This window comes from Mustela erminea, chromosome 6 (assembly GCF_009829155.1).
Source record: "Mustela erminea isolate mMusErm1 chromosome 6, mMusErm1.Pri, whole genome shotgun sequence".
In the NCBI taxonomy this organism is placed as follows: domain Eukaryota; kingdom Metazoa; phylum Chordata; class Mammalia; order Carnivora; family Mustelidae; genus Mustela; species Mustela erminea.
The window spans coordinates 3164332-3192291 of NC_045619.1; the positions used below are offsets into that span (position 1 = coordinate 3164332).

Sequence of the window (27960 nt, forward strand, 5' to 3'; positions counted from 1 at the left end):
TAGATCTTCAGACTAGAAGGGAGTTGTCGTTCTGTTTATCGAACAACTTAAGTCTTCAAATTTGTGCGCACCCTCCCCCTCGTGGGGCCCGTCCCCAGACCTCCTCCAGTCCCGAGTGTCTCCGCCATCTGGCTGTGCCCCCTCCTGGCTGGCCGGGACCCTGTTCGTCTGTCTCCAGCCCCGAGCATTCCCGGGGGCAAGTTCCGAAGCTGGCTGTTGGCAGATGCTGGTCTGAATCCCCATCAGCGTCTTCTTGCTTCCGGACCCGCCCTCCGCTCCGTCCTGCCGTGACCATCACACACCTCCGCACGCACACCCTCCACAGCCCACACATGGCACACACGCATACACGTACACACATATACACAACACACACGCACATATCACACACCACACACAACCTACACATCACACCCACGTCCCCTACGTCACACACACACCACACACTCACACCTCATGCACACACACACCGTACGTGCACACTTGCACACACGCCTCACTCTTACGCCATCTGCTTCCTTGGTTTTGTTCGCCCGCCGGTTCTCTCTATGGTGAGACCAAGGGGCTCGGCCTCCCCCTCCTCGCTCACAGACCTCCTGCCGCAGCATGGTGTCCTGATGGCCGGGATCGGGGTCCTCCTGCCCTTTCTGGGGCTGAGTGGTCGCCCGGCCCCTCACGCCACAACCCCCCAACATCTGGGCAGGTCCCGCTCGAAGGCTCCCACGCCCAGGCACATCTCTTCCTTGCATTTTTGTTACGTACAAAAAATGGTATGTTTGATACCTTCTGCCAGGCCTCAGTTTCCCCGTCTGCAAGATGGCCACATAGACAGCCCCCTTACCTGGTGCTGTGGGGTTCAGAGCAGTAGGGAAGCAAGTGCGGGGCTGGCCAGCAACCGCCCCCCCATAACCCCGTGTTTCTAGTGGTCACGTTGCAGGCACACCCTGGCCTCCAGCCCAGTTTTCCAGGGGATTCAGCTCCCTCAGCTGGAGGGTCTGTGGCTCTGACACCGAGGGCTGGGGCCCTGGGTAGGCACGCAGTGTCCCCTCACTCCCAGCCCCAAGGCTGGTGTGGGACAGGCATCCTGTCACAGGTGTGTGCGTGAGGCCATGGGGGGAGGGGCCTCGGCTCCTGCCAGCTTGTTTTCATGGTCAAGAATGGTTTCAGGCGGTTGGGGGGACTCTCCAAAATTTCCGCTTGGGGTTCTGCCTTTGTGGTGTGAGCAGGAGACTGCGCCTGGGTCCCTTCCCTGCGGGGGCTCGTGGCGTGGCGCGTTACTATGCATTATTGAACATGGGTGTCGGCTTGCGCAGGTGAACCCGATCCCGGGCATGGGGGCGGGGCTGGCAGTTGTCTGGGGGGGCGGGGCACGTGGTAGGAGCCGCAAGCCTCGTCCCAGAGTGGAATGGCCCAGAGCAAGTGTTTGACTCCAAGCAGGATGTTGGGATGCGAGAAGCCCACGCTTCGTTTGAGAATTCCCAGAAAAGGGAAGAGGACGTTCACTCTGGATAGGAAGTCTGTCTGGGAACACTTGGAGTTCATCCTAATAGTCGTTTCTTAGGAGAACTATATCAAAACTTAAAGATGTGGGGCTCACTAAGTTCGATCCAAGTTCGTTCCCTAAAGTGAGATGATTTTTAGCGTTAAAAACGACCTTATCGCCTCTCTTCCGAGCTCCGTGCTTGGGGTGTCAAGTTGGAAGCTTGAAATGGGCCACGCGGGGAGCGTGCACGCCGTGGAAGTGGGGGAGTGCTACACATCGGGGCCCCCCACCGAGGCCTGGCTCCTAGACCTGGCCAGCTCCCCACTGCATGGGACAGACATCACAGAGGAAGCGCTCATGGACGGACGATCATGTAGTCCACCAGCCACAGTGGCGGCTGTGGGAAGCACCCTCAGGAGACCTGGGGTCACGGAGTGGAGGTCCCAGACCCCCGACAGGGGACGCTTTGCAGGCTCACCCAGGTCATCGGAAGCCCCACTCAGATCTCTCACTGGCCTCTTCCGAAAAGGCGTGTTTAACTATGAAAGTAATTCTTTGTGTGTTACGTCAACATTTTCCCAACACCGCGTGAATCAAATACATGAATTATGTAGGTTTCACAGTTTCGTGCAAGCATTAATCACTGGCTCGGACCCGGGGAAAACCTGGCATTTCGTGACTTCATTTCAGGAGCATTTGCCGTGTACCTGCCACGTGCTGGGTATCGTCGGGTGCCCCCTCTGTGTCTGGCCCCCTCTGTGTGCCGGACATTCCTAGGCTTGGCTCCAGCAGCCCCTGCCCCCGCCCTGGAGCGTGGGGAGGCGGCCAGTGTGAGCCCGAACCGGAACTCACTCTCTAGAGGGAGGCTTTTGGGCTCTTTAGCATCTGTCGTGGGACCCTGGTCCTGGTCAGGCAAGCAGGGGAGGTTTGCTAAGGGGAGGATGCCCAAGACGGTGTTGCATCTAGGGCCAGGGAAGCCACCCGCAGAGGCCAGGAGAGAGGCCCAGCCCCGTGGAAGACGGTCACCGCTGGGTTATCTTTGTTCGTGGTGAACACCCATCCAGAATGTTGGGACCCTTGCATTAACCCGTTGCATCCCCCGACTGCCCCGTGAGGAGGGAGACGGTGTGGCTGGAGTGTGGGGTGTGCAGTGGGCAGATGTGGTGTGCACGGGGCCAGGAGTGTGGCTAAGGGCCAGGCCCCAGGGCTGAGGCGGGTCTTCACGGAGCCAGTACCTCGCAAGGCCAGCCTTCTGGAAAGCTCTGTCTGGCGTTATGTGAGGCACAAGCAGGTTTGTAAGTCAGCAGGTGTCTGGCCTGGAGTCAGGGCGTCCGCGGCGAGGTTGCTGTGATTGTGCGGATGGGGGGAGCTGCATGGCTGGGGGTGCGGGCGGCCATGCAGGTGCATGACACGGGACCCCAGGAGGCGGCTGGGCGGCATGAGGGGGAGGACGGGGGAGCGAAGGGGGTGGCTGGCTCTGGGCTTGACACCCCCGGACAGAGGGTGGACCCCGGGGGATGGGGTTTGAGCTCTGGGCTTTCTGGGGCCGTGGTTGGGTTGGTTGGGGGCTGGGCCCAGAGGAGAGCACCTGAGGCCTGGCCATGGGGGGTGGGACGCTGCCTCCTTCGCTGGCCTCCGGACCAGGCTGGGGAAGAGCGCTCCTGAGGCCGGAGATGCGAGGTCTCTGGGGTGCAGCCCCAGAGTCAGATGCTGCTGCCCTCGCACCACACGCTGAGGCCAAAATTTACTGCGATTGTAACTTTAGGACGAACATGGAGGACTGTAGTAGGTTAAGTAGTGCCCCCGCCCCCCGCCATTCAGATCCAGAGCCTCAGGATTGTCCTCGCTTCCAGATAGGGTCTTTCGAGTCGTATTAAGTTGAGCCTCTCAGGAGGAGAGCCTCCTGGAGTTGGGGTCTGCCCTAAATCCGGGGACTGGGTGTCCTTGTGGGGGGGGGTGGATTTGGGACACAGGGCAGGTGTGCAGGTGAAGATGGAGGCAGACAGTGGAGATGTGGCCACGAGCCTGGGAGCCACGGGAGGCACGGGAGGCAGAAGGTGCTAGAAGGATTGGGACCATCCCCTGGAGCCTCCAAGGAGACCAGCCTTGCCCACACCTTCATTCTGAACTCCTGGCCCCCAGAACTGTGAGAGATTACGGATTCTGTGGTTTTAAGCCACCAAATTTGCTGTGATTTGTTCTGGCAGCCCTAGAAGATGAATAGAATCAGAAATGAAAAAAACAGCAACCCAAAAGCGTTACGGTTAAATCAACACAAACAGCCCCACGGGGACCTGGTTTTATTTACAGCTTATTTAACATCACATGATCTGCCAGGAGCGGGCAGGGAGAGCCCCGTGGTAGCGTCTCCACCTTTCTGTGGACAGCGGCCGGCGGGTCCCCGCGAGGCTGTCCTTCCTGCTCCCTCCGAGGAAGGACGTCTGCGGCCGCGGAAAACTGCTCTGGCAGCCGGAATGCCGAGCAGCGGCGCGGAAGTCGGATCTGCCAGAGCGGCCGAGCTCTCTGGCCGGTGTGCGGGGCCTCCTGTCTCTGGGCCGCGGAGGACATTAGAGGCCGGGTGAGGGGCGGGGCCCTCCGGCCAGGGGCTGCTGAGGGCAGACCTCGTGGTCCACGGCCACGCCGTGGGAGGGTGGTGGGGGTGGGGGCTTCACACTCGGCAGGTAGATGTGGGAGCGCCTGGCCCGGCCCGGGGGCGGATTCTGGAACAGCTCGGGGCGGAGCCCTGGGGGAAGGGCCGAGCCTGGCCTCCCTTTGTTTGCCGTCAGGGTTTGGGGCACACCCCGCCCTGTCCCCGCACGGTGGCTCTGGTCCAGGATACACTGTGCTTGGCCACCGACATGCCCACCTGGAACTTGGAAAGCAAACACTCCCAGATGTCAAACACATTTCTCCAGCAGAGATTAGAGAACGTGAAGTGTACGCAGGACAAACACCGCAAGCAAAGGGTGGAAAATGGGCGCAGAGAAGTTAAGAAGGCCCCAGGCCGTCCACCCAGAGTGTGTGGGGGAGGGTGTGTGTGTACGAGCAGGTGTGCGACAGAGTGCGAGCATCGTGATGTGTGACACCATGTGTGCACATGTGTGAGGGCACACGTGTGTGCACAAGTGTGTGCTGGCGCGTGTGAGGGTGCACTCGTGGGACTTTATGAGTGCGTTGTAAGGGTGTGTGTGTGCAGCTGTGTTAGTGTGTGTGCGAGAGTGCATGTGTGTGTGAAGTTATTATGTGTGAGGATAAGTGTGTGGGGGGTGGTGTGCATGCACACCCGAGTCTGTGTGTGTGCAAGCACAAGTCTGTGTGGCGCTGTGGCGGGGCCCAATGCCGTGGCGGGCAGAGCACCCTGGTAGCGGGAGCCGACTGGGGGACAGCAGTGCCTTCGAGGGTGGAGCTTCGAGGGGGTCTGGCGGGTCGGTGGGCTTCTGACCTTTTCCTTTCGCTTCGGAGCAGGGTGCGAACCAGGCCTTTCTGTGAGCACTTGCCTGAGGGGCAGCCCGGCCCGTGCCCGTGGGGAACAGGTGTGTGGGCTGCTGGGGCTCCGGGCCTCAGCCTCCTTGCTTGGCCCGGCGGGGCTGGAGGGGTGGGCTCAGCCCCGGGGCGGGAGCGTTCACTGGCCTGCTGGATCTGCGTGGACATGGGATTCGGCGAGTCGTCAGCAGTGTGCAGCCCCCTCCCCTGTTTTTGACGGGGCTCAGACTGGAGGCACCTTTGCTGAGCGAGTTGTGTTTTCTGGGACTGTTGCCACCGGTGATGAAGACGGGGGGGGGGGGGTCAGTCAGGCAAGGAGGGGGGAGGCACACGTGTTCAGGAGCACCGTTTGTTTCCCATGTTCATCACAGGTCCGTTTTGCCTGTGTCCCCAAAATAAGCTCCTGTGAGGATTCCGTCAGGCGACCCAAAGCCTCTCCTTAGTCTGTCGGTGACCGCGCTGTCTGAAACCTGTGTGTCTGCGTCGCCTGCCTGAGACGCGCTTCTGGGCTCTGCGGCGGGCTGCAGAAGGTGCTAGAAGGAGCCGCGTGTGGCGGCGGGCGTGGGGGGCGCAGGGCCGTCCTCTGCTGTCCTGTCTGCCCGCTCCGCGATGGCCAGCCCTGGGCCGACTCCTTGCGGGCTGCTCATGGCGTGGGACCGGCCCCAGCAAGGGCAGCTTCTCGGCCGAGGGGTTGTGCAGGGACGACCTGGGTGCAGGGTCCCAGCTGAGAGGCGTCGGTACCCGGCTTGCTGGGGCTGCAGAGGGATCGGTGACCTCCCATGCGGAGACGCCAGCGAGCTCGCTGTGCACACACATGCAGGGGACGGCTGCGTGAGCACCGCGAGCTCCCGGACACCCGGGGCACTCGGCCCGCGACACCCTGATCACGGACGTCCAGTCCCAGATCTGTGAGGAACGAGTGTTGTTCAAAGCCACCGGGCCTGCGGTGTTCTGTTAGTCGGCCCGGACGGCCGAGACAAGGCTGGGGGCCCCGGTGACAGCCACTGCCGCGTGAAGGCTGCCGTCGGTGGGCAGCAAGGGGACTCGGGAGGTCTGTGACCTGCACCCTGTCCTGCTGGCCCCCATTGATATTCGTGACCGTCTGTGGATGGAACATTTCTGTGTGGCCCCAAATACATGAACAAAGGCGAACCTCAAGCTGATCGATGTCGCCAATAAGACACAAAGGGACGCTGGCCTCCCCCGAAATAAATGCACAGAGGGCGCCTCTGTCGTTGGCCACAAATGGAAACTCTCACAGGGCGCTCGCACCTGCTGCTGCTGGGGGCCGCTACGTTCTGCCTCCTGTTTGGAGGGCAGCGGGGAAATGTTTGTCATAATTATCCGAGTCTAGACTGTGTCCCCTCTGCCTCAGTGCGGGGAGGGCCTTCCTCGGGGGGCACGAAGGCCAGGCCAGCACGGAGGGGCCAGAAGAAATTGGCAATAAAAGAAGCTTTAGAAGCACCCAGTGGGTCCGCTGGTGACCCGTCTGCCTTCGGCTCAGCTCATGATCTCAGGGTCCTGGGATCGAGTCCCGCCTCGGGCTCCCTGCTCAGCGGCGAGCCTGCTTCCTCCTCTCCCTGCTCTTATACTCTCTCTCTCTCCCTTTTCAAATAAATACATAAAATCTTTTAAAAAAGAGGAAGTAGCAGCAGAAGCTATGAATAGCTTATACACAGCGACAGTAGCGCCGGTGGGTCGTCCGCGGGGTACCGAGCAGCCGTGAGCAGTGGCAGAAGCCCAGGCGCCAGGGAGAGCCCTGGGCAGCACCAGCCGGGCATCCAGCGTCCCCAATCGTTCCTCGGTGGGCGTGCAGGAGACCGCTGACAACTGGCACTCTCCGTGCCGTGTTTTCGTGTAGTGATTTTTTCTTAGATGTGAATACCGTACTCTCATTTTATTTTTTATTTTATTTCTTTATTTTTAAAGGATTTTATTTATTTGAGCAATCGAGCGAGCTCACAGAGGGAGAGGGAGACGCTGACTCCCCGCCGAGCAGGGAGCCCGACACCGGGGCTCGGCTGGAGGCCTCCCGCGGGGGTGGCCCGGGCGCAGGGCGCTCCCGCGGCTCCCCGGTCTCCCTCTGCTCTGACTGCGCGGCCGCCGCCCCCGCACGGGCGCTGGAGGGGTGTGAGGACCCCTGTTGGTCTCATCACTTCCAGCTGATTCTCTCCTAAGAGAGGGTCCTCACGGCTGCACTTGACTCTGCCCCCCAGAGGGTGGGGCCCCCGCAGGGCTGGGATGGGGATGGGGCCCCCTGCGGAGGAAGCCCCGGGCGTGGATGCCAGCAGCACGGTTCCGGGAAAGCCGGGTCCCACAGCGTCTACACTGCACCTCGGCCCCCGGCCCTGCCTCGCGGCTCCTTCAGGCGGCGGCCCTGGCGGCTCGGGGCCCGGGGCTCGGGGTGACGTCCCCCGCCTCTGTCTCGTCCTGCAGGAGAGCACTGCGAGGTGAACACGCGCTCGGGCCGCTGCGCCCACGGGGTGTGCAAGAACGGGGGCACCTGCGTCAACCTGCTCATCGGCGGCTTCCACTGCGTGTGTCCTCCTGGCGAGTTCGAGAGGCCCTACTGCGAGGTGACCACCAGGACCTTCCCGCCCCGGTCCTTTGTCACCTTCCGAGGCCTGAGGCAGCGTTTCCACTTCACTGTCTCCCTCACGTGAGTGTGGCCCCGTGCCCCTGCCGAGCTCCTGTCGCGGGAGGGTCATGGGTCCCTGCGGCGCGTCTGTCCGGGTGCCCGCGGGGCTGCGTCTGCTGGTCAGGCTTGGCTGTAGGACTGGCTGGCCGATCGGGGGGTGGGGGGCTGCACATTGGGAATAGGGGACCCTGGGGCAAAAATGTAGACTTTCAGGATGGCGGCCATGGAGGGCTGAGCCCAGCGTGGGTCCCTTACGGTGGCCCAGGTCACACGGCGGGAAGCCAGCCCTTGCCTTTCGGGTCCTGCCCACTCGCCGACACCTGGGTGCCTCTGACACCCGGCGGCCGGAGGTGGAGGGCGCTTGGCGCCAGACGGCGGACTCGGCTGGGCTTCCTGCCTCGCGTTCCGGGGCCCAGCGGCCCGGAGGCCCTGCTCCCCACCTGAGATCACGGCGTGGGCTTATCGTGGGCTCTGCTCGCTCTGTCTGCTGATGTTTCTCCAAGAGAGTGGAGGTTTAACTTAATTGTAAAAAAAAAATCTATCATTTCTACTTTAAAGATTCCATCAGGTTTAACTTAGGGAGGTGGATGTATTTTTTGTTTGGTCTTTAGTGCCGTTGTTTGGGGACTCTTACCGTGGTCTCCTAGTGGGAAGGTAGCGCCCCATGTCCTTCGAGCAGGCACCCCCTAAGCGGCTCCCCTGCGAGCTGCCCTTTGAGGACAGGCTCCTCTCTGGGGGTCCTACCCTTGAACCGGTGAGGGGTGCAGCCCAGAATAGTCGGGAACGAGGTGTGATCTCCTCGGTGAGTGGCCAGGACGCAACCCCGCTGGCCCGAGCCCCCTGGAGCCAGGAGTGGCTGCGTCAAGGGAAGAGATGTCCCTGGGAAGTGCAGTGAGCGTGCTGGGGACAGGGCAGGACAGGGCAGGACGCTGGGGACGGGGCAGGAGGTGGGAGCCAGCTTGTGCCAGCATGAGGGCCACGCAGCGCGTTCTGAGTATTAAGCGCGGTTGGGCCCCCCCCGTGCGCTGTTTGCTCTGGCGCTTACTGACCACTTGTCATGCATGAGGCGCTCTGGGTGAGATTAGGTAAGTCAGAAAGGATTTTAAAAATGTCCCTAGGGATCTTAAATCCAAGGGGGCAGGACCCTGGGTGTCAGAGCTGGGGAAAGGGCCCTATTACGTGGCGATCCCAGGTGAAGCCCGCTCTGGCTCCAAGGGCTGGGCCGTTGGACACGGGGTTCAGGCCCGCCGAGCTCTCTGCGTAGGCGTCCCCAAGCTTCCCTCCAGAACTGAAAGGAACATTTCTCTTCAGAGCTGCTTGAGGCACAGGGCCCACCTCGGCCTCTCCCTGAAGCGCTCACTCTCAGTCAGGTCCTGTCCCCTGTCTGGACATTTCTCCCTTCACGGTCCCCAGCACCTTGGTCCTATCCTCTCTCCGTGGTGACCTGGCGTGACAGCGCCGGACTCATCTGCTTGGCCCGAGTCAGCCTGAGTCCTGCCAGGCCTGCCCACTGCCGGGGGTAAAGCCTGCCCTTCCCAACGGGATGCAAGTCCTCTGTGGCCTGGGCCCGAGTGCCCCCCAAGTCCGGCATCTTGTGCCCTGTGATGGGGCCGCCCTCCCTCGCTCGTGGCCTCACCCAAGCTTTCCCACCTCCTGCTGGCCCACCCACCCCCACTGCTTCCTCCGGGGGACCCCTCCCCAGGCTGGACAGTACGTGTGTTCCAGCTCTGGCTGGGCAGGTGGTCACTGCCCGCTCGTGCACTCCCCTCTCTCTGGTGTCCCTGCCTGTGGGGTCAGGCTGCTGTTGACCCTGGTGCTCTGTCCGCACCTGCCAGCCATTGGGCTGAAGGTACAGGGGCTTTTTGTCTTATATCCTGATGCCCCAGGTACCCCGAAGTCAGCAGGCGCTCGGCCGCTTCTTCCTGGCCAGTGACCTCAAGATGCCAGCTTTAATCAAATAAAGCGCTGTGATCATGGAGCCCAAGTGGGAGCTCGAGGCCTGGCATCTGACCCGAGGGTGCCACCCCCTCCCTGGGGCCCGAGCGGGGAGACAGGACACGGGAATCTCCTCGGCTCTCCAGGACTGCACTGTAGGTTCCTGTGACTGTAACCGCCGTCCTGAGACTCGGGTCACCTGGGGGCCCGCGGTTTTGAGGTTGTTGCTGTTTTATTTCGACCCACAGTCCGCGGCTCTGCCCCATTCTGTTAGAACAGCTAATGGGGTCCATGCCTGGGCCGTGCTGTGAGGGCTTGGGGTGCAGACGACGTGCCTGGCTTTCGGGACTTGGTCCGGCCCACCTGTTCCCCAGGCTGCAGCAGGAGCGCATGGCGTCTGCCTTCGGCGTGGACGGCTCAGCTGGGCCACGCCTGCCTGGCCCAGTGTCCTGGCTCTCTGCCCACAAGACCTGCCCCAGAAGGGCTACCCCATGGGCACGGCCTCCAAAACGAGGGCTCTGCCATGGGATGGCTCTGGACGCTCTGTGCTCCACGTGGCTTGACGTTTAAAACATCACGCTCCCGCGGGCATCCGCCCTCCAAACCAGACACGTTTGTGTCTTCAGGCAGACGTGTCCCTGGCATGTGACGGGTGTTGGTTTGGGAGCACGTGATGTTGACATCTGTAAGGTCGTGGCAACCCTCCCCCCGCCCGGGGCGTGGCTGGCAGCCTGCCTCACATGCTCGCTAGTGACCGTGGGTGGCTGGTGGGGCCCCTGTTGGGGACTGACCTAAGAGGTGACCGGAAGTCCCGGTGGGGGAGCAGAGACTGACAGGAAGTCTGCGACTCCGGACTCCGCGACTAGGAAGTAAAGCGTTTGACTCAACGTGCGGGGAGCTAACGGGACGCCCACTTGCTTGTCAGGTGCAGCGTTTTCAGGTGATCCCCCTGCCGGCAGCCTGTGCGGCCCCGGTGCCTCCGGGAGTAGATTTTGAAGGAACGACTTCCAGAAACCATGGAAAGTCCTCCCAAAACTTGAGCAGAGGAGCCGCCCTAAAACTGTTCATTTTAGGGAACTCAGGGAAGGCTGGAGGCCCATGTCTGAGGCTGGTTCGAACAGAGGCTCCTTCAGAAACAGAGAAACCAGCCTTGACCCAAAGGGAGTAGTTCTGCCCCCCCTGCCAGCCCCCCGATCCAGCCCACTTGGGACCCAGTCCCAAGTTTATACAGGACACCTTCTAGGGTCTCTGTAAGCGGGTGTCCGGAGGCGTGGCTGTGACGCAGGGATCGCTGGGTCTGAGGGGCTGGCCTTCCTGGGACCATGGGGTTGGGAGTAGGACCTCTGAGGGTGTAACTCTTGTTGAAGTAAGTGGCTCTTAGCTCTTCAGAAGCGTGAGGTCTGACAGGTCTGTTTTATTTCACGAACCACTTTCTCAGTTAGTCATGCTTTCCATGCGTTCACCTGTTCAGCCCATCGTTATGAAGCTCTTCTGTGGGCCCCGTCTTGGGCTCCAGGATGCAGCACAGAATGAGTCATTCCCTCGCCCTTAAGGATCGTAGGTTCTTTTTTTTTTTTAATTTTTAAAAAAAGATTTTATTTATTTGACAGAAATCACAGGTAGGCAGAGACGCAGGCAGAGAGGAAGGGAAGCAGGCTCCCTGCTGAGCAGAGAGCACGATGTGGGGCTCAATCCCAGGACCCCGGGATCATGACCTGAGCCGAAGGCAGAGGTTTTAACCAACTGAGGCACCCAGGCGCCCTGGGATCATAGGTTCTTAAACACAAATAAACAAGCAGGATAAGTTCTGAAATCGACTGCATGATGTGATAGATTCAGCGGGGCTGGGGGCACAGTGTGGGTAAAATGAGTTACAGAATAAAGCGCATTAGAGTGTCTCTGGAGAGATCTGCAGAGAGGGGGAAGATTTGGCAGAGGGAGCAGCAGGTGCAAAGGTCCTGGGGCAGGGAGAACTGTAATGTTTGGGAGGAAAAGAGCTGGTGTAGGTGGCGTCCAGTGGTGGAGACAAGGGACAAAGGCCCTGAGGTAGTCATCAACACAGCCTCCCTGCATGAGGGGACCGCGTACCTGTGTCCTGGTGAGCGCGCATGGGGATCCGTTTCTAGGAGCTGAAGATTCCCGCCATGTGCTCCTGTTCAGACATCTCCGATTGGTTCAGTGGCTTTTAGGACACCATTCAGATGTCATCTATTTGTATTCTGCAGCCTGTGGAAACCAGATTCCTCTGTGCAGTCTGGTTTGCTGCTTCCAGAAAAGAACATCGCTAAGCAGGTTTTATGGGCTGTCAACCGCTCATGAGAAAGATGAGTGCCCGGGCATCAGTCTTCCCTGTGTGTGGCCCTGCGCTCAGCCGTGGCGGGCTGGCCGTGCCGCGTTGTGGCCGCCTCTTGCTTCTACCGCCCGCATACCTTCTGTGCGGGGCTCATTCGTTCTGTGACGTGCTCCTGCTTGGTCCCGCAGGTTTGCCACCCGGGAGAGGGACGCCCTGCTGCTCTACAATGGGCGCTTCAATGAGAAGCACGACTTCATCGCCCTGGAGATCGTGGGCGAGCAGGTGCAGCTCACGTTCTCAGCAGGTGGGCCCCCCTTCCCCAAAGGAGCAGCTCCCTGAGCCCTGCGCGGGCACCTTGTTGGTGGGAACCACCCCAGTCCTGGGCAGCGCCGTTTCGTGTGCTTACCCACCGCTCCCCTGTTTCTTCTAGGAATCTGTGCTGGGGTGGGGAGGGGTAGGAATCCAGAACGCACAGTGGTGTTCATTGCGGTGTGCTCCATGACACCGAAAATACGGAAGACATAGCTCAGATTTCCAGGTGGGGAGTCACTGTACGTCTTCCATCAGCGATATTTGAGAACCCGTTAACTGCGTTATCCTCACTGTCGGCACAGAGCGTTCTTCTGGACTGTCTTCTTCGTGGCCCGCTAATGTGTGTTCTCTCCGACCTCCCCCCACCCCCCCGCCCGCAGGTGAGACTACAACCACGGTGACACCCCAGGTTCCCGGGGGCGTGAGCGACGGGCGCTGGCACTCGGTGCAGGTGCAATATTACAACAAGGTAGGACGGGCCCCTCCCCCACACGTCCCGTCTGTTTTAAGTCACTTATACTCTGCAATTTAAAAATGGCTATACTCACTGGAAAAGGGACTGAGGCAATGAGCATTTGTTGAGGGTGTGTGTGCTGGGGTGGGGAGACCTGGGGACCCCCAGGGGTCACCCCGCGGCACAGGAAGGCACGGAAGGCGATCACACATTGCGGCTGCCTTGGCTCGAGTCATTACTGGTGGCCTCGATTCCTGGCCATTCACACGTGAACCCAAAGCCCGAGTTATCCACTCCGACCTGGACGTGACCCGAGGCAGAGTCAGAAGGGTCTTGGAGGAAATGCTGCGAAGCTGTAGGCCGTTTGGGTTTCGTTTTATTTGGCTGTGCACGGGCTTGTAGGGAGACACGTTAAGTGTTTTCATCAGAATGCTCTGTTTTCCCTCGCTGTGGTTTTGGCAAATCACTTTTCTCTTTCCCGGGGAACTCCGGGGCGGCTCCCCCCATGGGAAGGTGAGGGACAGCAGCCTTCTCTTGGGCACAGGTGAGGAGACGGCACCCCTGTGTCCTGGAGGGTCAGCGGCCCCCCCGAGGACAGGGCTGTGTCTCCGTAGTGTGCGGCCGAATCCCTCTGAGCTCAGGGCTCTTCTGCTCTTCTGTCTGCCTGAGTCTGCCCGCGCCGGCAGGACAGATGTGGACAGAGCCACGCTCCGTGGGTTCTCTGTCTGTGGGATGTGGGCTGCTGCATCCAGCAGGAGCCATGAGGACAGATTGGTGGCAGGGCTCCTCTGAGGCTGACACCCCCCCCCCCCCCCCCCGAATGGCCCTAGGATGGGGACTTGGAGTTAGTGGTTTTTCTGGCCTGGACGTATCCAGGCTTTTGCTGGAGTGTTGCCCGTGCCCTTGAGTAGAGGGAGGGAAGGTCAGCGCTAGGGCACCTCTCATTTCCCGCCTCCGCAGGGCCAAGAGGTGCCGCCACCAAGCACGTCCCGCCCCATGGTCTGGCCCCTGCGGGCCTCTGAGCCAGCCCCGTCTGCCTCTGGGCCTTACCCCTGTGGTGTTCACAGAACGCCGGGGGCCCACGCTCTCTGGTGCCGTGTGCTTCTCGGTGGCTGCGTGCCAGCCGGGGTGCCAGTCCACCTGCTTGGGCCGAGAGGCCCGTCTGGAGCCCAGGTCCTGTCGGAAGCAGAGAAGGCCCACCTGTGACTTCTGCCTGCTTGCGTGGGAACCTGCCTCCCCAGGCCCAGCTGATGGCTTTGGGCTATGGCGCCGTGTCGGCCTTGGCGTCCCCGTTGGGGTCCCTGCACATAGCATGTTCTAGAATCACCTGTGGATGGTCCAAGAGCCACATGTCTCAGTTGAGCAGGGTCGGGACTCCTAGTGGGGTCACCTCTACTTGGGTCCTAATATGTTACCCTCGGCCGTCACCTATGTGCCGGGAGCACCCGCCGGGGACCTGCCCACGGGTAATGTCCCCCCACAGTGCACCCCCAGAATGTCCCAGAGGAGGGAGCCTCCCGCCGGGAGCCGCGCAGGGGTGCGTCCTCATAGCCTGCGGTTTCCGTTCCCAGGGCAGCAGCGCTGAGCCAGGCCCTCAGCCTGGGATTAGGCTGCTCCTTTCCTGGGGCTCAGCTGCTTCCTCCGTTGCCGAGGTGATTCCACGCGAGGAACCGAGCGGTTGTCGTCAGGCTTCCGTGGTGGGGTTTGTGGGCCACACAGCTGTCTTGTGGGGGCGGGGGAGGGGGCATGTTGTTTCCACAGGACTCTGCGCCCGGGGCTTTTTTTTTTTTTTTTTTTTTAAAGATTTTATTTATTTATTTGACAGACAGAGATCACAAGTAGATAGAGAGGCAGGCAGCAGAGAGAGGAGGAAGCAGGCTTCCTGCCGAGCAGAGAGCCCGATGTGGGGCTCGATCCTAGGACCCTGAGATCATGACCTGAGCTGAAGGCAGAGGCTTAACCCTCTGAGCCCCCCAGGCGCCCCAATGCGCCCGGGGCTCTTAACGTCCCCAGATGCGGCCACGTTCTTTGGCGCGGTCTGTAGCCCCGGGATAAGGGGTGAACGTGACTCAGGAAATGGTCCTTAAGGGCTGGTGGCTCTGCCCTCCGGACCCTGGTTCTGTGGTCTGTGCTGACTGTGGCCCTTGGTGCAGCCCCACTCGCCTGGGCCCCCCAAGTATCTCAGCCCTGGGCCCCTCCCCTGCGCTGTGCATAAGACAGCGTGTCCGAGTAGTTCGGGCAGCCCGAGTGGGAGGCTGAGTCAGGCTGAGACCACCTTCAGGCCTGGAGGGACAGGCGGAAAGCAGAGCCCACAAGGACAGAGTCGCGGAGAGAAGCCACTTACGTGGGACAGTGACCTACCTGGAGGCCCTTCTGAAGGCTTGCCCTGCCCTCCCTCTGATCCCCTGTTGGGCTCCCATGGGCCAAAGCCAGCCAGAAGCCAGACGCAGTAGGTAGGGTCCATGTGGGTTGGCCTCCGACGCAGGGAACAGGCCAGAGTCTGTTTACTTTTTCTCTGCTTGATGACATCGTAGACAAGAACGTCCGTTGGGGTCATTTGCTCTCCGTGAAGGGAAGACGCGCGAGCGCTGGGTTCTCCCTGGGAAGGTGTCTCTGAAAGCAGATGCTTTGCACAAACATGTTGGTCTTTGCCGGGCCTGGCGGAGCCCCTGCCGCACCTGGTCTGGGGCAGCTCGGGAGGACCGAGGACTGGCGATCTGACGGGCAGACGTGCGTTTCTTCTGAGGCTGTTTTGCGGGATAAACGTGCACCACCAACGCGCAGAAGAGCGAGCGTGCCCGATGGGGAAGGCTGTGCCTCCCCCCGCCACCGGGAACTCAGGCTTGGGCGCGGGGCGGGGAGAAGCGCGCCCCTCACGGAAACAGCTCTCACGTGGGCGTCCGCCTTTTTGTTCTTTCTGGAGAGACTCTGCGAAAGGGGGTCACACCCTCCCTGGGAGCCTTCTGTGTGCCTGGGGCTACTCTCAATGGGCCGCCTGCCGGGGTCCTGGGGAGGCCCCTAGCTCTGCTCCAGCATCTCTCAGCCCCAGGCTGGGGGCACAGACGTCATTAAGGGAGTGTTCCGTGAGATCCTGGGGAAACAGGATGGCTCATCTGCCTTGGCGGTGCCCACTAGCCGTCTGCAGGGTGACCTCCTGGCCACTGGGCAGACAAGGACTGTGCAGGGCTTGGGCCTCGGAGCTAGAGCGGGTGCTGGGGGTGGGGTGTGAGCAGGGCCGACGGGCTGGGGATTTTGATGTTGGGGAAGAAGGGACTTAGGAGGGGTGCAGTAGGTGTCTTCGCCTCAGCACTGTTGACACCTGTCCGTGGTGGCTCAGTCTCCATCCCAGGGGCCTGCAGGGTGCTGAGCAGTGTCCCTGGCTTCTGTCCATTAGCGCCAGTAGCACCCCTCCGTCGTGACAACCAGAATTATCTCCCGTCCCTGTCACGTGTCCCTGAGGCCTCAGCAGGGGACACTGCTGCGTTGTGTGGCCCTACATTCCTGGACGAGGCGGTGGAGCCCCTCGTCACTGGGCCGGCGGCACAAGCCCCAGTGGGCTTGGCCTGCCCTGGCCCAGGGCCACGTGGGCTACCTTTTGGAAAGTGCTGGAAATATTTCCATAGAGCGCTCCGGCGGAATGGAAACTCTCCCCTCCGCATCAGTGTGCTCGGCTTCTCATCGGGCGGAACATCCAAATGCCCGAGATTTCCATGACCTTGGGGAAAGGGGCCAACCAGAGCAGGGGTTGTTGGGAACTGCTCTCCTGGGCATTTCTTCAAATCACTCATCACCTCTTGGGTCTGAGCCTCACCCTTAGAACTCCAGGTGTCCTGAGGGACGTGGGCGATGCTCGGTGCGGTGCGGAGGGATGGCCCCACACGCCGCGCTCTGGGGTTGGGGAGGGCGTGGGTCTCTCTCTGCTTGACTGAATGTTCCAAAACACTCAAGGGCTTCAGAGGCGAGGTGTGTACTTCTTTCCAACACCGTGCACGTGGCAGCGTTCGTAAGGGTCACGTTTAATAGGCCGCGAGATGTCGTTCCCTGGTAGAGCCCCGCCTCCAGAAACGCAGGACTTGTTCAGTAGAAAGGAGGGTCGTGCGTGCAGTGCGGTGTCGCGCAGCCATGAGAAGGGATGTGGCCGAGCTCTGTGTGCGGATGTGGAAGACCTCTAGGAACATGGCTCGAGGGTTTAACAAGGACACTGAAGACCAGGTTGTGGACGGGACAGTTTTTTTTGTTTTTTTTAAAAGATTTATTTATTTGTTAGAGAGAGAGAGAGAGAGAGCGTGCACCCAGGAGAGAACCTGAGCAGAGGGGAGCAGAGGGGGCGGAGGGAGAGAGACCCGAGCAGACTCCTTGCTGAGTGTGGAGCCCGACCCTGAGATCGTGACCTGAGCCAAAATCAAGAGTCGGACTCCAGCCACCCGGTCGCCCTGGTCCGTCCATGTTTTAATTTCAAACTGCAGACTTGCAGAAAAGTTGCAAAGTTAAAACAAGAACTCATGTTCCCTCGGCCCAGGTGCCCCGTTGTTGACATTTTTCCACTTTCACTTTACCATTCTCTGTCCGCCCTCCCCCAGCACCCGCAAGCCCGTCCTCTCCCAGGCTTGCGTCTGCTGCTCCGAGCCCCTCGGTGGTCAAACCTGTGTCCGGCGTCCCTGTGCTGGGTGTTGGCTGTGGCTAATTCCGTCAAGCCATCTGCGTGTATTGGTTGGCTTTCCGCTGTACCGAGGAGTTCTCTCTTCCTTCTGTGTATTTATATTATTGTGGTTTCACAAACTCCTGTTTTATTAGATGGATCATAATCTCCTTTCATTAACCTGACGTGCAGATTGTTTCCTGTTTGGCCTGCGTCTCAGACGTGGCAGTAGGGATGCAGGGGTAAGTGCTGGCCATGCGTAGCTCCGGGCTTTTGGCAGCTCCATGGTTTTTATGAGTGCTCCTTTGCTTTTTGGCAGAAAAAGACATTCCAGGCTTATTTTGTACTTTCTCTGTCCCAACCCTGGAGTCAGCCATTTACTCACAGAGCTCTGGATCCTTTGCGAGAATGGCATTTGGGAACCAAGATCGGGGTGCAGGTGTTCTTATTGCTGCCGGGGTGTCTTGCTCACCGTCTCTATCACCGGGTGGAGTTGGGACGTGTAGCTGTGTGTAGGTGTGCACACACCAAAGTTCTGATTTATTTCAATCCTACTTCTTGAAATCCTTGAACTCCATCCCAACACGACAGAGTTAATCTAGTTTTTCCTTTTTTTTGAGATTTTATTTATTTGACGGAGAGAGACACAGTGAGAGAGGAAACGAAACACAGGCAGGGGGAGTAGGAGAAGAAGTAGCAGGCTACCTGCCAAGCAAGGAGCCTGATGCAGGGCTCCATCCAGGACCCCAGGATCATGACCTAAGCCGAAGGCAGATGCTTAACGACTGAGCCACCCAGGTGCCCCTAGTTTTTGCTCTTTCATGTTTGTAACTCTTTTCTCTCAGTGAGAGACCTGTTCCCATTATCCTCAATATGGTTATTTATTTTCTCAGTCCACTGTTATTTAAACAATGTGTTGGCCCACTGGACCACTGACTTACAAGCTGCTCACTCCTTGGGCCTCTCTACCATTGACTTCAGCAGGTGCTAGGAACAAGGGGCCCTAATAGAGATTTGGCTGATATAATAGATTATTCAGAAAGTAGAGGAAGGAAAGAAGGAAGAGAGTTTGCTTAAGATTGTTATAAACTTAGAGGTGATGAAATGCAAAATTCCAAGATACGTGGGTTTGCAGCTAGAGCAGTGCCTCGAGGAAAAGTCATAGCCCTAAAACTACTAAGGAAGAAAAGGAAAGTCTCAAATCAGTAATAAGCTTCTACCTTGAGAACCTCTGAAAATAAGAGCAAAATACACTCAAAGCAGGCAAGCAGAATGAAGGAAATAATAAAGAGAAGAGGAGAAACTAGAGGAGTCGAAAACAGAAAAACAATACAGAAAATTGATGAAACAGAGAGCTTTGGAAAGATCAATAACACTGGTAAGCTTCTAGAATGACTGACGAGAAAAGAAAGACAACACAGTTCCCTCTGTGAGGAATAAAACAGGACATCCGTACAGACCCTGTGGATCCCAATGGGTAGCAGAGAAATTTCACATACAACCCTACCTACATGCATTTAAGGCCCAGATGAAATGATCTAATTTCTCAAAAATACAAGCCACCACAACCCACCCAATATGAAATAAAGAATTCAATGACCGCATTACTATTAAGGAAATAGTACTTGTAATTTAAAAACTTCCCCCAAACTCTGCAGGCCCAGATGGTTTCACTGCAGGATTCTACCAAATGTTTAAAGAATGACACCAATTCTATATGGTCTCTCCCAGAAAAATAGGAGAGGAGGGGTTGCCTCCCAGGTCACTGGGCCTTTTGTAGTACCCCGATGGGAAACCTAGATGAAGACGTCACAGAAGAAGAAAGCCAGAGGCTGGTGTCCCCCATGGCTCATGTCCCCACAGAGGGCCCCCCAGTGGCCTCAGTGGGTGAATGGTGAAACGGCCGGTGGTGCACCCCTGCCACGTTATGTGGGCCATGACCCAGGATGGCCCAGGGTACTCGCAGCAGAGTCCTGTGCGGAGTGACGAACGCCGGCCTCGCCAGCTTACATACCGCACAAGTCCATTTATAAAACATTCCCGAGGTGTCGAAAGGACAGAATTGGACAGGAGATTAGTGGCTCTCCGGGGTCGAGGTGAGGGCAGGAGGGAAGTAGGCGTGGCCGTCGAAGGACAGGAGGTGGGGTCCCGGGGGCGACGGACCGCCCTCTGTCCTGCCTGGTCAGCACCTGCACTAGGCAGGCTCCTGCCGCTTGACGATGTTCGCTCTTGGGGGAAACTGGGGACCAGCGCGTGGGATCTCTGTTATTTTTTACAACGGCATGCGCATCTAAAATGATCTCGAAATAAAAGGCACAATTAAAGGAGCTTTGAAAGGTAGATAAATGGGTGCTGGTGTTTGTCTATTGTCTCTGAAGGGCACCCCCTCCCCCCCAAACCCCAAATCCATCAACAGCTTGTATGAGAAACCTTCTGCTAGGTCACAGACCACCCCGAGGTGAGGTGTCTTAAAATGCCAGATAGTTCTTATTCCTTGGGGTTCTGTGTGGCGGAAGCATCATGGCTTTTTTGGGGCCAGCAGTCTACCCGAGGTGAGGCGTCTTAAAATGCCAGATAGTTCTTATTCCTTGGGGTTCTGTGTGGCAGAAGCATCATGGCTTTTTGGGGGCCAGCAGTCTACCACGTGGTGGACAGATCTGGGGTTCCCCGGGCCCGGAATGTCCTCTGTTGCATCTGCATGGATGGGTAGTTGATAAATACCGAGCATCAGTGCTCTTGTGACAGAATTGGAGGGCCGTGTCTGCCACCGCTTTATGCTTCGCCTGGGCCTGAAAGGTTCGGTACCCCCCTGGGGCCCCAGCAGGCAGAGAGGAAAGCCTGGCGAGCCGCCTCTGTGGGGGTCTGGGCCGGCGGTCCCCAAAGGAGGGGAGGGCCCAGCCTGCGGGTGGCCCAGGGACTGGGACTCACACGCTTCCTGTCCAGCACGCGGCCTCATCAGATGCTGGATGGTCACCTGGTTGGAAACATAACTCCTGCCCAGGACTCACACAGCCCCGCCCTGGGGCCTTTGTGTCCCACGGCCTGGCCTAGAACGTCCGCCGCGGGCCTGGGCTCCGGGTCTGGCAGCCGTCGCCGTTCCGCACCTGCCACCCGCCTTGCGCTCCCGCCCCTCCCAGCTTTCCCTCCCCGGCCCAGGCTCCCCGCCTTTCCTTGCCTCAGCCCCACCCCCGGGACGAGGACATTACTGACCAGGGCCCTCGCCTCCCTCCTTGGAGGAGGAAACGGAGGCCCCGAGCTAGGCTGTGGGGGCCACAGGTGGGCCAAGCGGGTCCAGTGCCCACGGGTGGCTTCGTGGATCCGAGGGCTAGCACGGATTCCCAGAGCCTGGGGGTTTGTGCGTGGCCCAGGGGAACCAGGGGCCTGGGGGGGTGTCTCTGTGTTGCTGTCCAGACTGGGGACTGAGAGGGGCCTGTTAGGGTCCCAGCAGGAGCAGGCGAGGGTTTGCACGCGCGTGTGTGTGTGTGTGTGTGTGTGTGTGAGCACGTGCATGTGTGTGCTAACAGACGTGTGTAGTCACAAGTGCGTGAGTACGTGTGAGTGTGTAAGTATGCATCTCCTATAAGCCTTTCTCCCGTCATCTGAGGCGGCTTTCTGCAAAGGTGTCCTGGGGGAGTGGGTTGAGTGCTGAGCCCACCTCGGTGACCCCAGGAGCCCCTCCCTGGCGCCAGGGCCCCTTGCATGGGACCCTGCGGGCTTTTGCTCACAGCGCTCCCTGCCCCACCTGTTTCCAGCGGGAAGTAGCCGGCCGTCAGACCTCTAGACCCCACTGTGGAGGGCCGTGAACTGCTCATCCAGGGCCTGGAGGTCCCCCCGGTTTGGTCGAGTAAAGCCCCCCAGAGAAGGATCATTACCCCAACTTTCAAAAAAGGTGTGGTTTAAACTTTAGGAACCCCTACCTTGAGCCCTTCGCTTGACCCTCCTTGGAGCAAATCTGCATAAACTCCCTGGTTCCCAGAAAACCCCGGGGAGCCTGCTGGCCAAGCTGGCCGCAGAGGGGGGACCGGACCTCTGCTGGCAGGGACAGTGGTGGAGGCTCCTGGCCCCCCGCACAGACTGGGGAGCTTTTGTCTGGGGCAGTGAGGGGCTGGCACTGTGCCCCGTGGATCTCGTCCAGAGCAGAAGTCACCCCCTCAGAGATCACTGGGGCCTGGAGGAGACGCTCAGGACCCCGGGGCCAGCACACAGGCCTTCCAGATGCAGCTCCGGCCGTGCCCTTGTCGTATACGTCCACAGAGCAGCACAGGGCTCCCTTCTAATCTGTGGCAGGAGTTGTTCAAGAACTAGGCTCGGACACCTTGCCTGAGGAACAAGGCACTGGTGTGATTTTTTACTTTTTTAAAGAAACTCTAGCGTGAGCTCTTGGTTCTAACCCTTGTTGAAAATCTTCTCTTTTTAATGCCCCCAAACACGGAGCATCTGCTGGCCCCATCCAGCATTTTCTGGGGCTGCTCCAGAGAGGAACCAGGGGCTTCCCCGAAGGCGTGGTTACGTGCAGGCTGCAAATTGCTTTTTCTCTAAAGACGTAAAAGAGGTTTTTTTTTTTTAACTATAAGAAAATATTAGGACAACAATACAAAGAGAGCAACCGCTTGAACTTTTTTTTTTGGGGGGGGGTTTCATCCCATCTTTTTAGCAACACATGGCAGCAGGAAACTTTGGGGGAGCACTCCCCCCGCCACGCCTGGTGTGGAGCCAGACCTCGCATACAATATGCATTTAGTCCTACAAGGAAGGTGCTATTCTTACCCGTTTTACAGATGAGTCTGACGGGTAAGGAAGTCAGGTGACTTTCCTACGTGGGGTCAGGATGTGAACTCTTGGCCTCCGGGAGGTGATGCTCATCGTAGGCTGTGGACGCCGCTGTCCCGGGTCCCCCGCAGCCTTCGTTCTCACGGCTGGGCGTCCCGTTGGCGTGAGACCAGCTTCAGGCGCTCTGCAAAGGGGCTCACAACCACTTCTCCGTCCTCTTCCCGAAGGACGCTAGAGGTGGTGGCTGTGAACTTTTCCAGTCCCCGGAAGAGGCTGCCCAGGCGCCGAGTGGTAGGGACCCTGCCCCCGGCCACTAGCGGGTGAGGGAGTCGGGAGCCCCGGCCACTCCCCAGCTGCAGCTGGCGCAGGAACTTGGCCTTGTCTCCGAATGCAGAACTGTCTGCCCCACCTGGTGGCTAGTCAATGGCCTTGCCTGAGGGCCCAGTCCGGCCGCCTAAGGGGGGAGCTGTGTCCTCAGGACAGAGGTTTCTAACGTCCATACAAGAAACCAATCAAGAAATCAAGAGAGATCTGGGCTTTTTTTTTTTAATTCTTAACGTTAAGCTTGAGGACTACATACTTTCATACCCTAACTTTGGGGAGCTTCTGCTGGCCACTGAGTTTTTACCCTAGCCCCTGACTGCAAATGCAGGGGAGGAGGAACAGGGCAGTGAGCTGTAGCTCAAGACCCATCTCCTGGCCTGGGCGGTGCGCCCCAGCTCCACTCGGAGGGCGGGGCAGCCCGGTTCTCGGGGAGCAGGCTGTTTTGTCCTCGTGGAGACACAGCATGGTGCGCCGAGTTCTAAAGATGCCCTGGGGAAGCCCGTGTCGTCCGTGTAGCTCGCGGGCAGATCCGGTGCAGGTAGGCCCAACGTTCGTGGCTCCCGTGCATGGGTCTGATATGGCCAAGCCTTGTTTGGGGATCCGGCATAAGCGGGCAGGTGGGGTTCCTGCAGCAGGGACTTGCTTGGGGGGTGGGGAAAGCAAGGCAAGTCGGGGAGAGAAAAATCTAGTAGCCTGGGGCGCCTGGGTGGGGGTGGGGGGCTCCGTCCTTTCAGCGTCCGCCTTCAGCTTAGGCCTTGATCTAGGGTCGGGGGTTGAGTCCCCTGTCAGGCTCCGTGCTCAGCAGGGAGGCTGCTTCTCCCTCTCCCTCTGCTCCTCCCGCTGCTTGTGCGCATCCCCCAAATAAATAAATAAAATCTAAAAAAAAAAAAAAGGCAAAGGAGACATCAAGTAGCTTAAGAGCTTGAAGAAGAATCAAAGGGTGCGGTGATGGCAAGTGGTTGGGGCTTGAGGTTAAACCCCCCAGGTTCCTTAATCTGTCTTTCCTACATCCCTTCTCTGGCCCTTTCTTGTGTGGTGCCGGGGTGCTTCCCCGCCAGCACCTCGATGCCCCGGAGTCCAGCTTGCCTGGGGCAGGGATCCTGCCAGGAGGGCAGCAGGGAGGCCACACCCATGTGGTACAGGTGGAGAAACTGAGGCTCAGAGTGGTTTCCAGCTAGACCGTGGTCTGCTGCCTGCCTACCAGCGTGGGCGCTCCGTCCGGCCCCGCTTTGGGCCTCCCGGGAGTCCGCACCTCAGTCCTGTGTTTGAGTCCCTCAACGTCCTGTCGGGGGCCCCCTTAGGAATCTGGTATGATCCTGGAATTATGTGTGCTTCTGAGGGTTACTCTCATGAGCCTGTCTTCCCATTCGCTTCAAAGAAATGCTGTGCCTGCTTCCCAGGGAGGGCTGTTCGCCTCCGAGCAGGGATTGGGGTGGGGTTGGGGTCCGGCCCACGTTTCCCAGGGTAGCGGCCGTCACCCGTGGGCTGTGTTCAGCAGACCCTCACGTCCGATCTGAGCCTCCCTGCATGTGAGAAGTGACAGCTTGGTACATGTTCAAGGCTGCATTTTGACTCCTTGTGACATTCCCAAAGTCCACCCAAGTGTGAATTCTTTGACGTGAATTCTGGTTGATCGTTTCTGACCCAGAGCACGAATCCATTTACTTCCCAAGACTTGCCGCTCCTGGTGTCTGGTTTCGAGGCGCCCCCACGCTGCCTTCCCCCCCACGTCCAGCACTTGAAACCGAACCCCACCAGCCTCCCTGATGAGGAATTGTTTGCCGCGGGGTAAAAGGCTGTAGAAATGTGAGCACTTCGTAAGGACCCAGCGCTTTTGTGCAGGCAAGAAAATCTCCACCAGCTGCTTGAGAGCATCTGAATGGAGGTGCGGGGAGGGTCTGCATGTGGAGAAGAAAATAAATTGAAGGAGAAAGTGATGACTTCTGATTGCCTTCCTGAAAATCAAGAACCTGGATCGGTGCGGAGTCACAAAGCTTTTTGCTTTCAGGTCCCCTGCCCAAAGCACATGACAACCCTCTTGGTTTTTCTCAGTTGATGGCAGGGGTGAGCATGGTGGGGTCTGTCCTTGCTGGCCCCAATTCTGTCCACCTGCCCCGTGGCTGGCTCTGCTCAGAGGCCCCTGTGCACCCTGGTGTCCAGGCCGGGCTGCTGCAGGTGTGGGGTCCCCCGAGGTCTGGCTGGCCGCCCCACCGGGCAAGCTGAGCCCAGGGAAGAGAGAGGCAGGGATGCCAGCCTTTGTCCTACCTGTGTCCAGCTCCCTCTAACGTGAGAATTGTTGCCACGTGACCCCCTCACTTCCCGTGTCTTTTTCTTGTGTGCTAATGCGTGGCGAAGGTTCACAGTTCTTAAGAATATTAGAGACCGTTTGTTTTTGTCTTGTTCTTTATCTCATTCCTCTGTACCCGTGCCAGCAGAGCCCCCGTGAGCTCTCTCATTCGCCTGTGCCAAATCCCCACGTCCGCGCTCTGAATGAGCAGCTTAAACCGTTCTCTCTTCTTCAAACACGAGAGCTGGACACATGGAAGCTGGGGGGGCTGCCACGGCGCTCCGATTTCTGCCCCGTGGGGAGTTCCTTCCACACACTGGCCGAGCCGGGTAAGACATGCTTTGTCTTCCGTTGGCAAGAGCCGATGACCCGAGTCCCAGTCTAGTGCTCCTGCCCGTGTGTTCGATTCGCTTCTCAGCCCGACCCGGGCTGCCTGCACCCCGCCCGCCCGCGAGCCGCTGCTCTGTCCCTGCATTTTATTGCGGGTGACGGTCTTGACACGTGGGCCACGAGGTGCATTTTATCCCCACTTTCCAGATCACAATGGGAAGGAGCTTCCCATCTACCTGGTTGCCCGGGTAGATCGCGCCACGGGGGTCGAGGAGGGCAGCCGCCCATCCGGACCACCGCGGTTCACGTCACGGAAGAGCCGTTGTCATGTGAGCGTCTCCGAGCCGCTCGGCGCGTTGGTGAATATGGTGCCACCGCCACCTCTGTCTAGGTCGGAGATCTTTCCAGTACCCTAAGAGGACTCTGTACCCCCAGCACTGCCTCTGCATCTCCCCCAGCCCCCAAAACCTCCGGGCTGCCTTCTGTCTGTGGATCTCTGTGTCCTGGACATTTCACATAAGTTGAGTCCTGCGGCACGGGACCCTTTGTGTCCAGTGGCTGTCACTTAGTGTCCTGTTTTGGAATCCCATTGTGCTGTAGCCGCCATCACTGCTCCGTCCCTTTTATTTTTTTAAAGATTTTTATTTATTGATTTGACAGAGATCACAAGTAGGCAGAGAGGCAGGCAGAGAGAGAGGAGGAAAGCAGGTTCCCTGCTGAGCAGGGAGCCCGATGCGGGCCTCGATCCCAGGACCCTGGGTTCATGACCAGAGCCGAAGGCAGGGGCTTTAACCCACTGAGCCACCCAGGTGCCACTGCTCCATCCCTTTTAAAGGTGGCATCATAATTCCGTGGAATGCATAGGCCATGTTTTGTTCACCCATCCTTCCGTGGACAGACGTTTGGGTGGTCTCCCCCTCCTGCTATTGCCTACGGTGCTGCTGTGGATATCGGTGAGCAGATTTTCGCGGCAGTCCCTGTGCTCAGCTTCTCGGGTCTGTCCCCAGCAGGGGAGCTGCCAGGTACCACAGGGACTCTAGGATGCGCACCCCCCACGTGTCCCCAGGCCCCCGCACGTGCCTCACCTGGCATGCCCTGCATGTTCTGCTGCAGCGGCTGACCACATGGTGGCTGTTGGCATGTGGGGCGGGCGTGGCAAGTCGCTGCCCCCCGTGCTGCGTGTTCTGGGGCCTGAGAAGGGGTGGGACAGTGGGGCACTCTGTGGGGCACTGGTTTTCCCGGCTACTTCATGGTGTCTCTCCGGCTGGTCCCTTTCATTCCCCATCTAAGAATGCTCGCTCTCGTGGCTGGAAGGGCCGTCGCTTCTGACCTGACCGCCCGTGGGTCCGGGAGCGGGAATCGAGAAACAGGTGTTGGATGGTGTTTATCAGACCCTGTCTGTTGTCCCGAAAGCCAAGCTTGCTGCTTTGGTGAAGTGTCATCAGGCTCTGAAGTCTGTCTTCGCGGTGGGCTGTCCTGAGTCAGCAAGTGTGCTCTCAGCACAAGTGTTGGCGTTCGTGGGGCCTTAGCCTCCTGTCACCCCCCCCCCGCCCCGCCCACTGCTCTTGCTTGCATCCCGGGACCTGGCCCGGTGCTGACGGACAGCTGTTAACCATGACTGCAGTCTCGCAAACGGCAGCTCAGCCTCATGAGAGCTTTCTGAGGATAAATGCCACTTACGTCTTCAGAGAAGTCTCCCACCCAGCCTCCAAAATGTAAATTATAAGTTGTAGAGCTAATGCGGGGCTCGCACGGCCTGGGGACTGTTCTTCCTGAGGACAGCACCTAGCACTTAAGCAGCCCTTAATAGGCACTTGGACGTGTTTTTCCAAAGCACGCTGCTGTAACAGAGTGAGAAAACAGATCATTTTTTTTTTTTAAAGATTTTATTTATTTATTTGACAGACAGAGATCACAAGTAGGCAGAGAGGCAGGCAGAGAGAGAGAGAGAGGAGGAAGCAGGCTCTCCGCAGAGCAGACAGCCCGATACGGGGCTCGATCCCAGGACCCTGGGATCATGACCTGAGCTGAAGGCAGAGGCTTTAACCCACTGAGCCACCCAGGTGCCCTGAAAACAGATAATTTTTTATACTCATCTCACCGTTGCTGAATCAAAGGTGGAATCTTTGAGGATGCAGCTTCTCAGATCTTGTGATCTCATCAACTGATACAAAAGAAAATGAAGAAGGTTATCCAGGAACCAAGGTACTGGGTGGCCTGGTAAAAGCCTCCCTTGGATTCACCCAAGAAGGGTTCCTGGGACAATCATGTGTCTTCTATTGATGTCACTCTCGAAGTCCCTGTAACATAGAGAGGACAGGCATTCTAATATAAAACGCTTTTCTGTGGGTAGAGAAACCGAGGATCAGTGATGAACCTTTTCTAGTCAGATGGTTGGCTGAGAGGGAGTATGAGGCTCAGGTGGGGTCACCATGTACAGTGGTGCAGGCTGTGCACTGCACAACACAGGGGAGGAGAGCATTACCAGGATGAAGAGAGCAGCCCGTGGCGTCGCAGCTTGGCCACCTGGCCGAGCTCCTGTTATCAGCAGCTCCTTGTCCTGCCCAGTGTCCTCCATCCAATAGGTACTTCTCTACTCCTTTGAAGACCTGAAGTTTTCTTTTCGAATGAACTGTGCAGTTGTCATTTCCTTGTTAAAAGACATGGATTTAATTAATTTAATTGATTCAATTAAATTCTCCTCTTTTTTTACAACTGCCTGTTTTGAATACCGTTGTAAAGAAGTATAAAATTGTACCATATTACAAACTCAGGCAGACCCAGAGCTCTCACGGTGGACACCAAGTCTTGTTTTTAGGGGCTATGGGAAGGGCTGTCAGGGCCGGGAAAGCACGTCCCCTCTGTGGGGAGGAAGGAGCCCTGTGTGCCGTGAGCTGATTGGGAGGCCTAGAGGCACTTCATACGCACCACGGGGTTAATCCAGGCCACCCGCTGCGGGCCGGTCTTGTCGTCACCCGGGCTGGACAGATGGGGACCGTAGCTGCCTGGCCC

General features: G+C 58.6%; 1 protein-coding gene and 1 long non-coding RNA gene across 4 annotated transcripts in view; both read left to right on the forward strand.

Annotated features, from left to right (window-relative positions):
• Nucleotides 1-27960, forward strand: part of CELSR1 (cadherin EGF LAG seven-pass G-type receptor 1) — a 134154-nt gene that overhangs the window by 64990 nt on the left and 41204 nt on the right. For all 3 annotated transcript variants that reach the window (XM_032345902.1, XM_032345900.1, XM_032345901.1), the window contains 3 exons: nt 7403-7625; nt 12021-12136; nt 12525-12613. In XM_032345902.1, the coding sequence (XP_032201793.1) occupies nt 7403-7625; nt 12021-12136; nt 12525-12613 (428 nt within the window). The remainder of the gene's footprint in view (nt 1-7402; nt 7626-12020; nt 12137-12524; nt 12614-27960) is intronic.
• On the forward strand, nt 4031-5358 carry LOC116592625. The gene is made up of 3 exons (XR_004286543.1): nt 4031-4061; nt 4949-5016; nt 5338-5358. It is a non-coding gene; the product is annotated as an uncharacterized LOC116592625 (long non-coding RNA).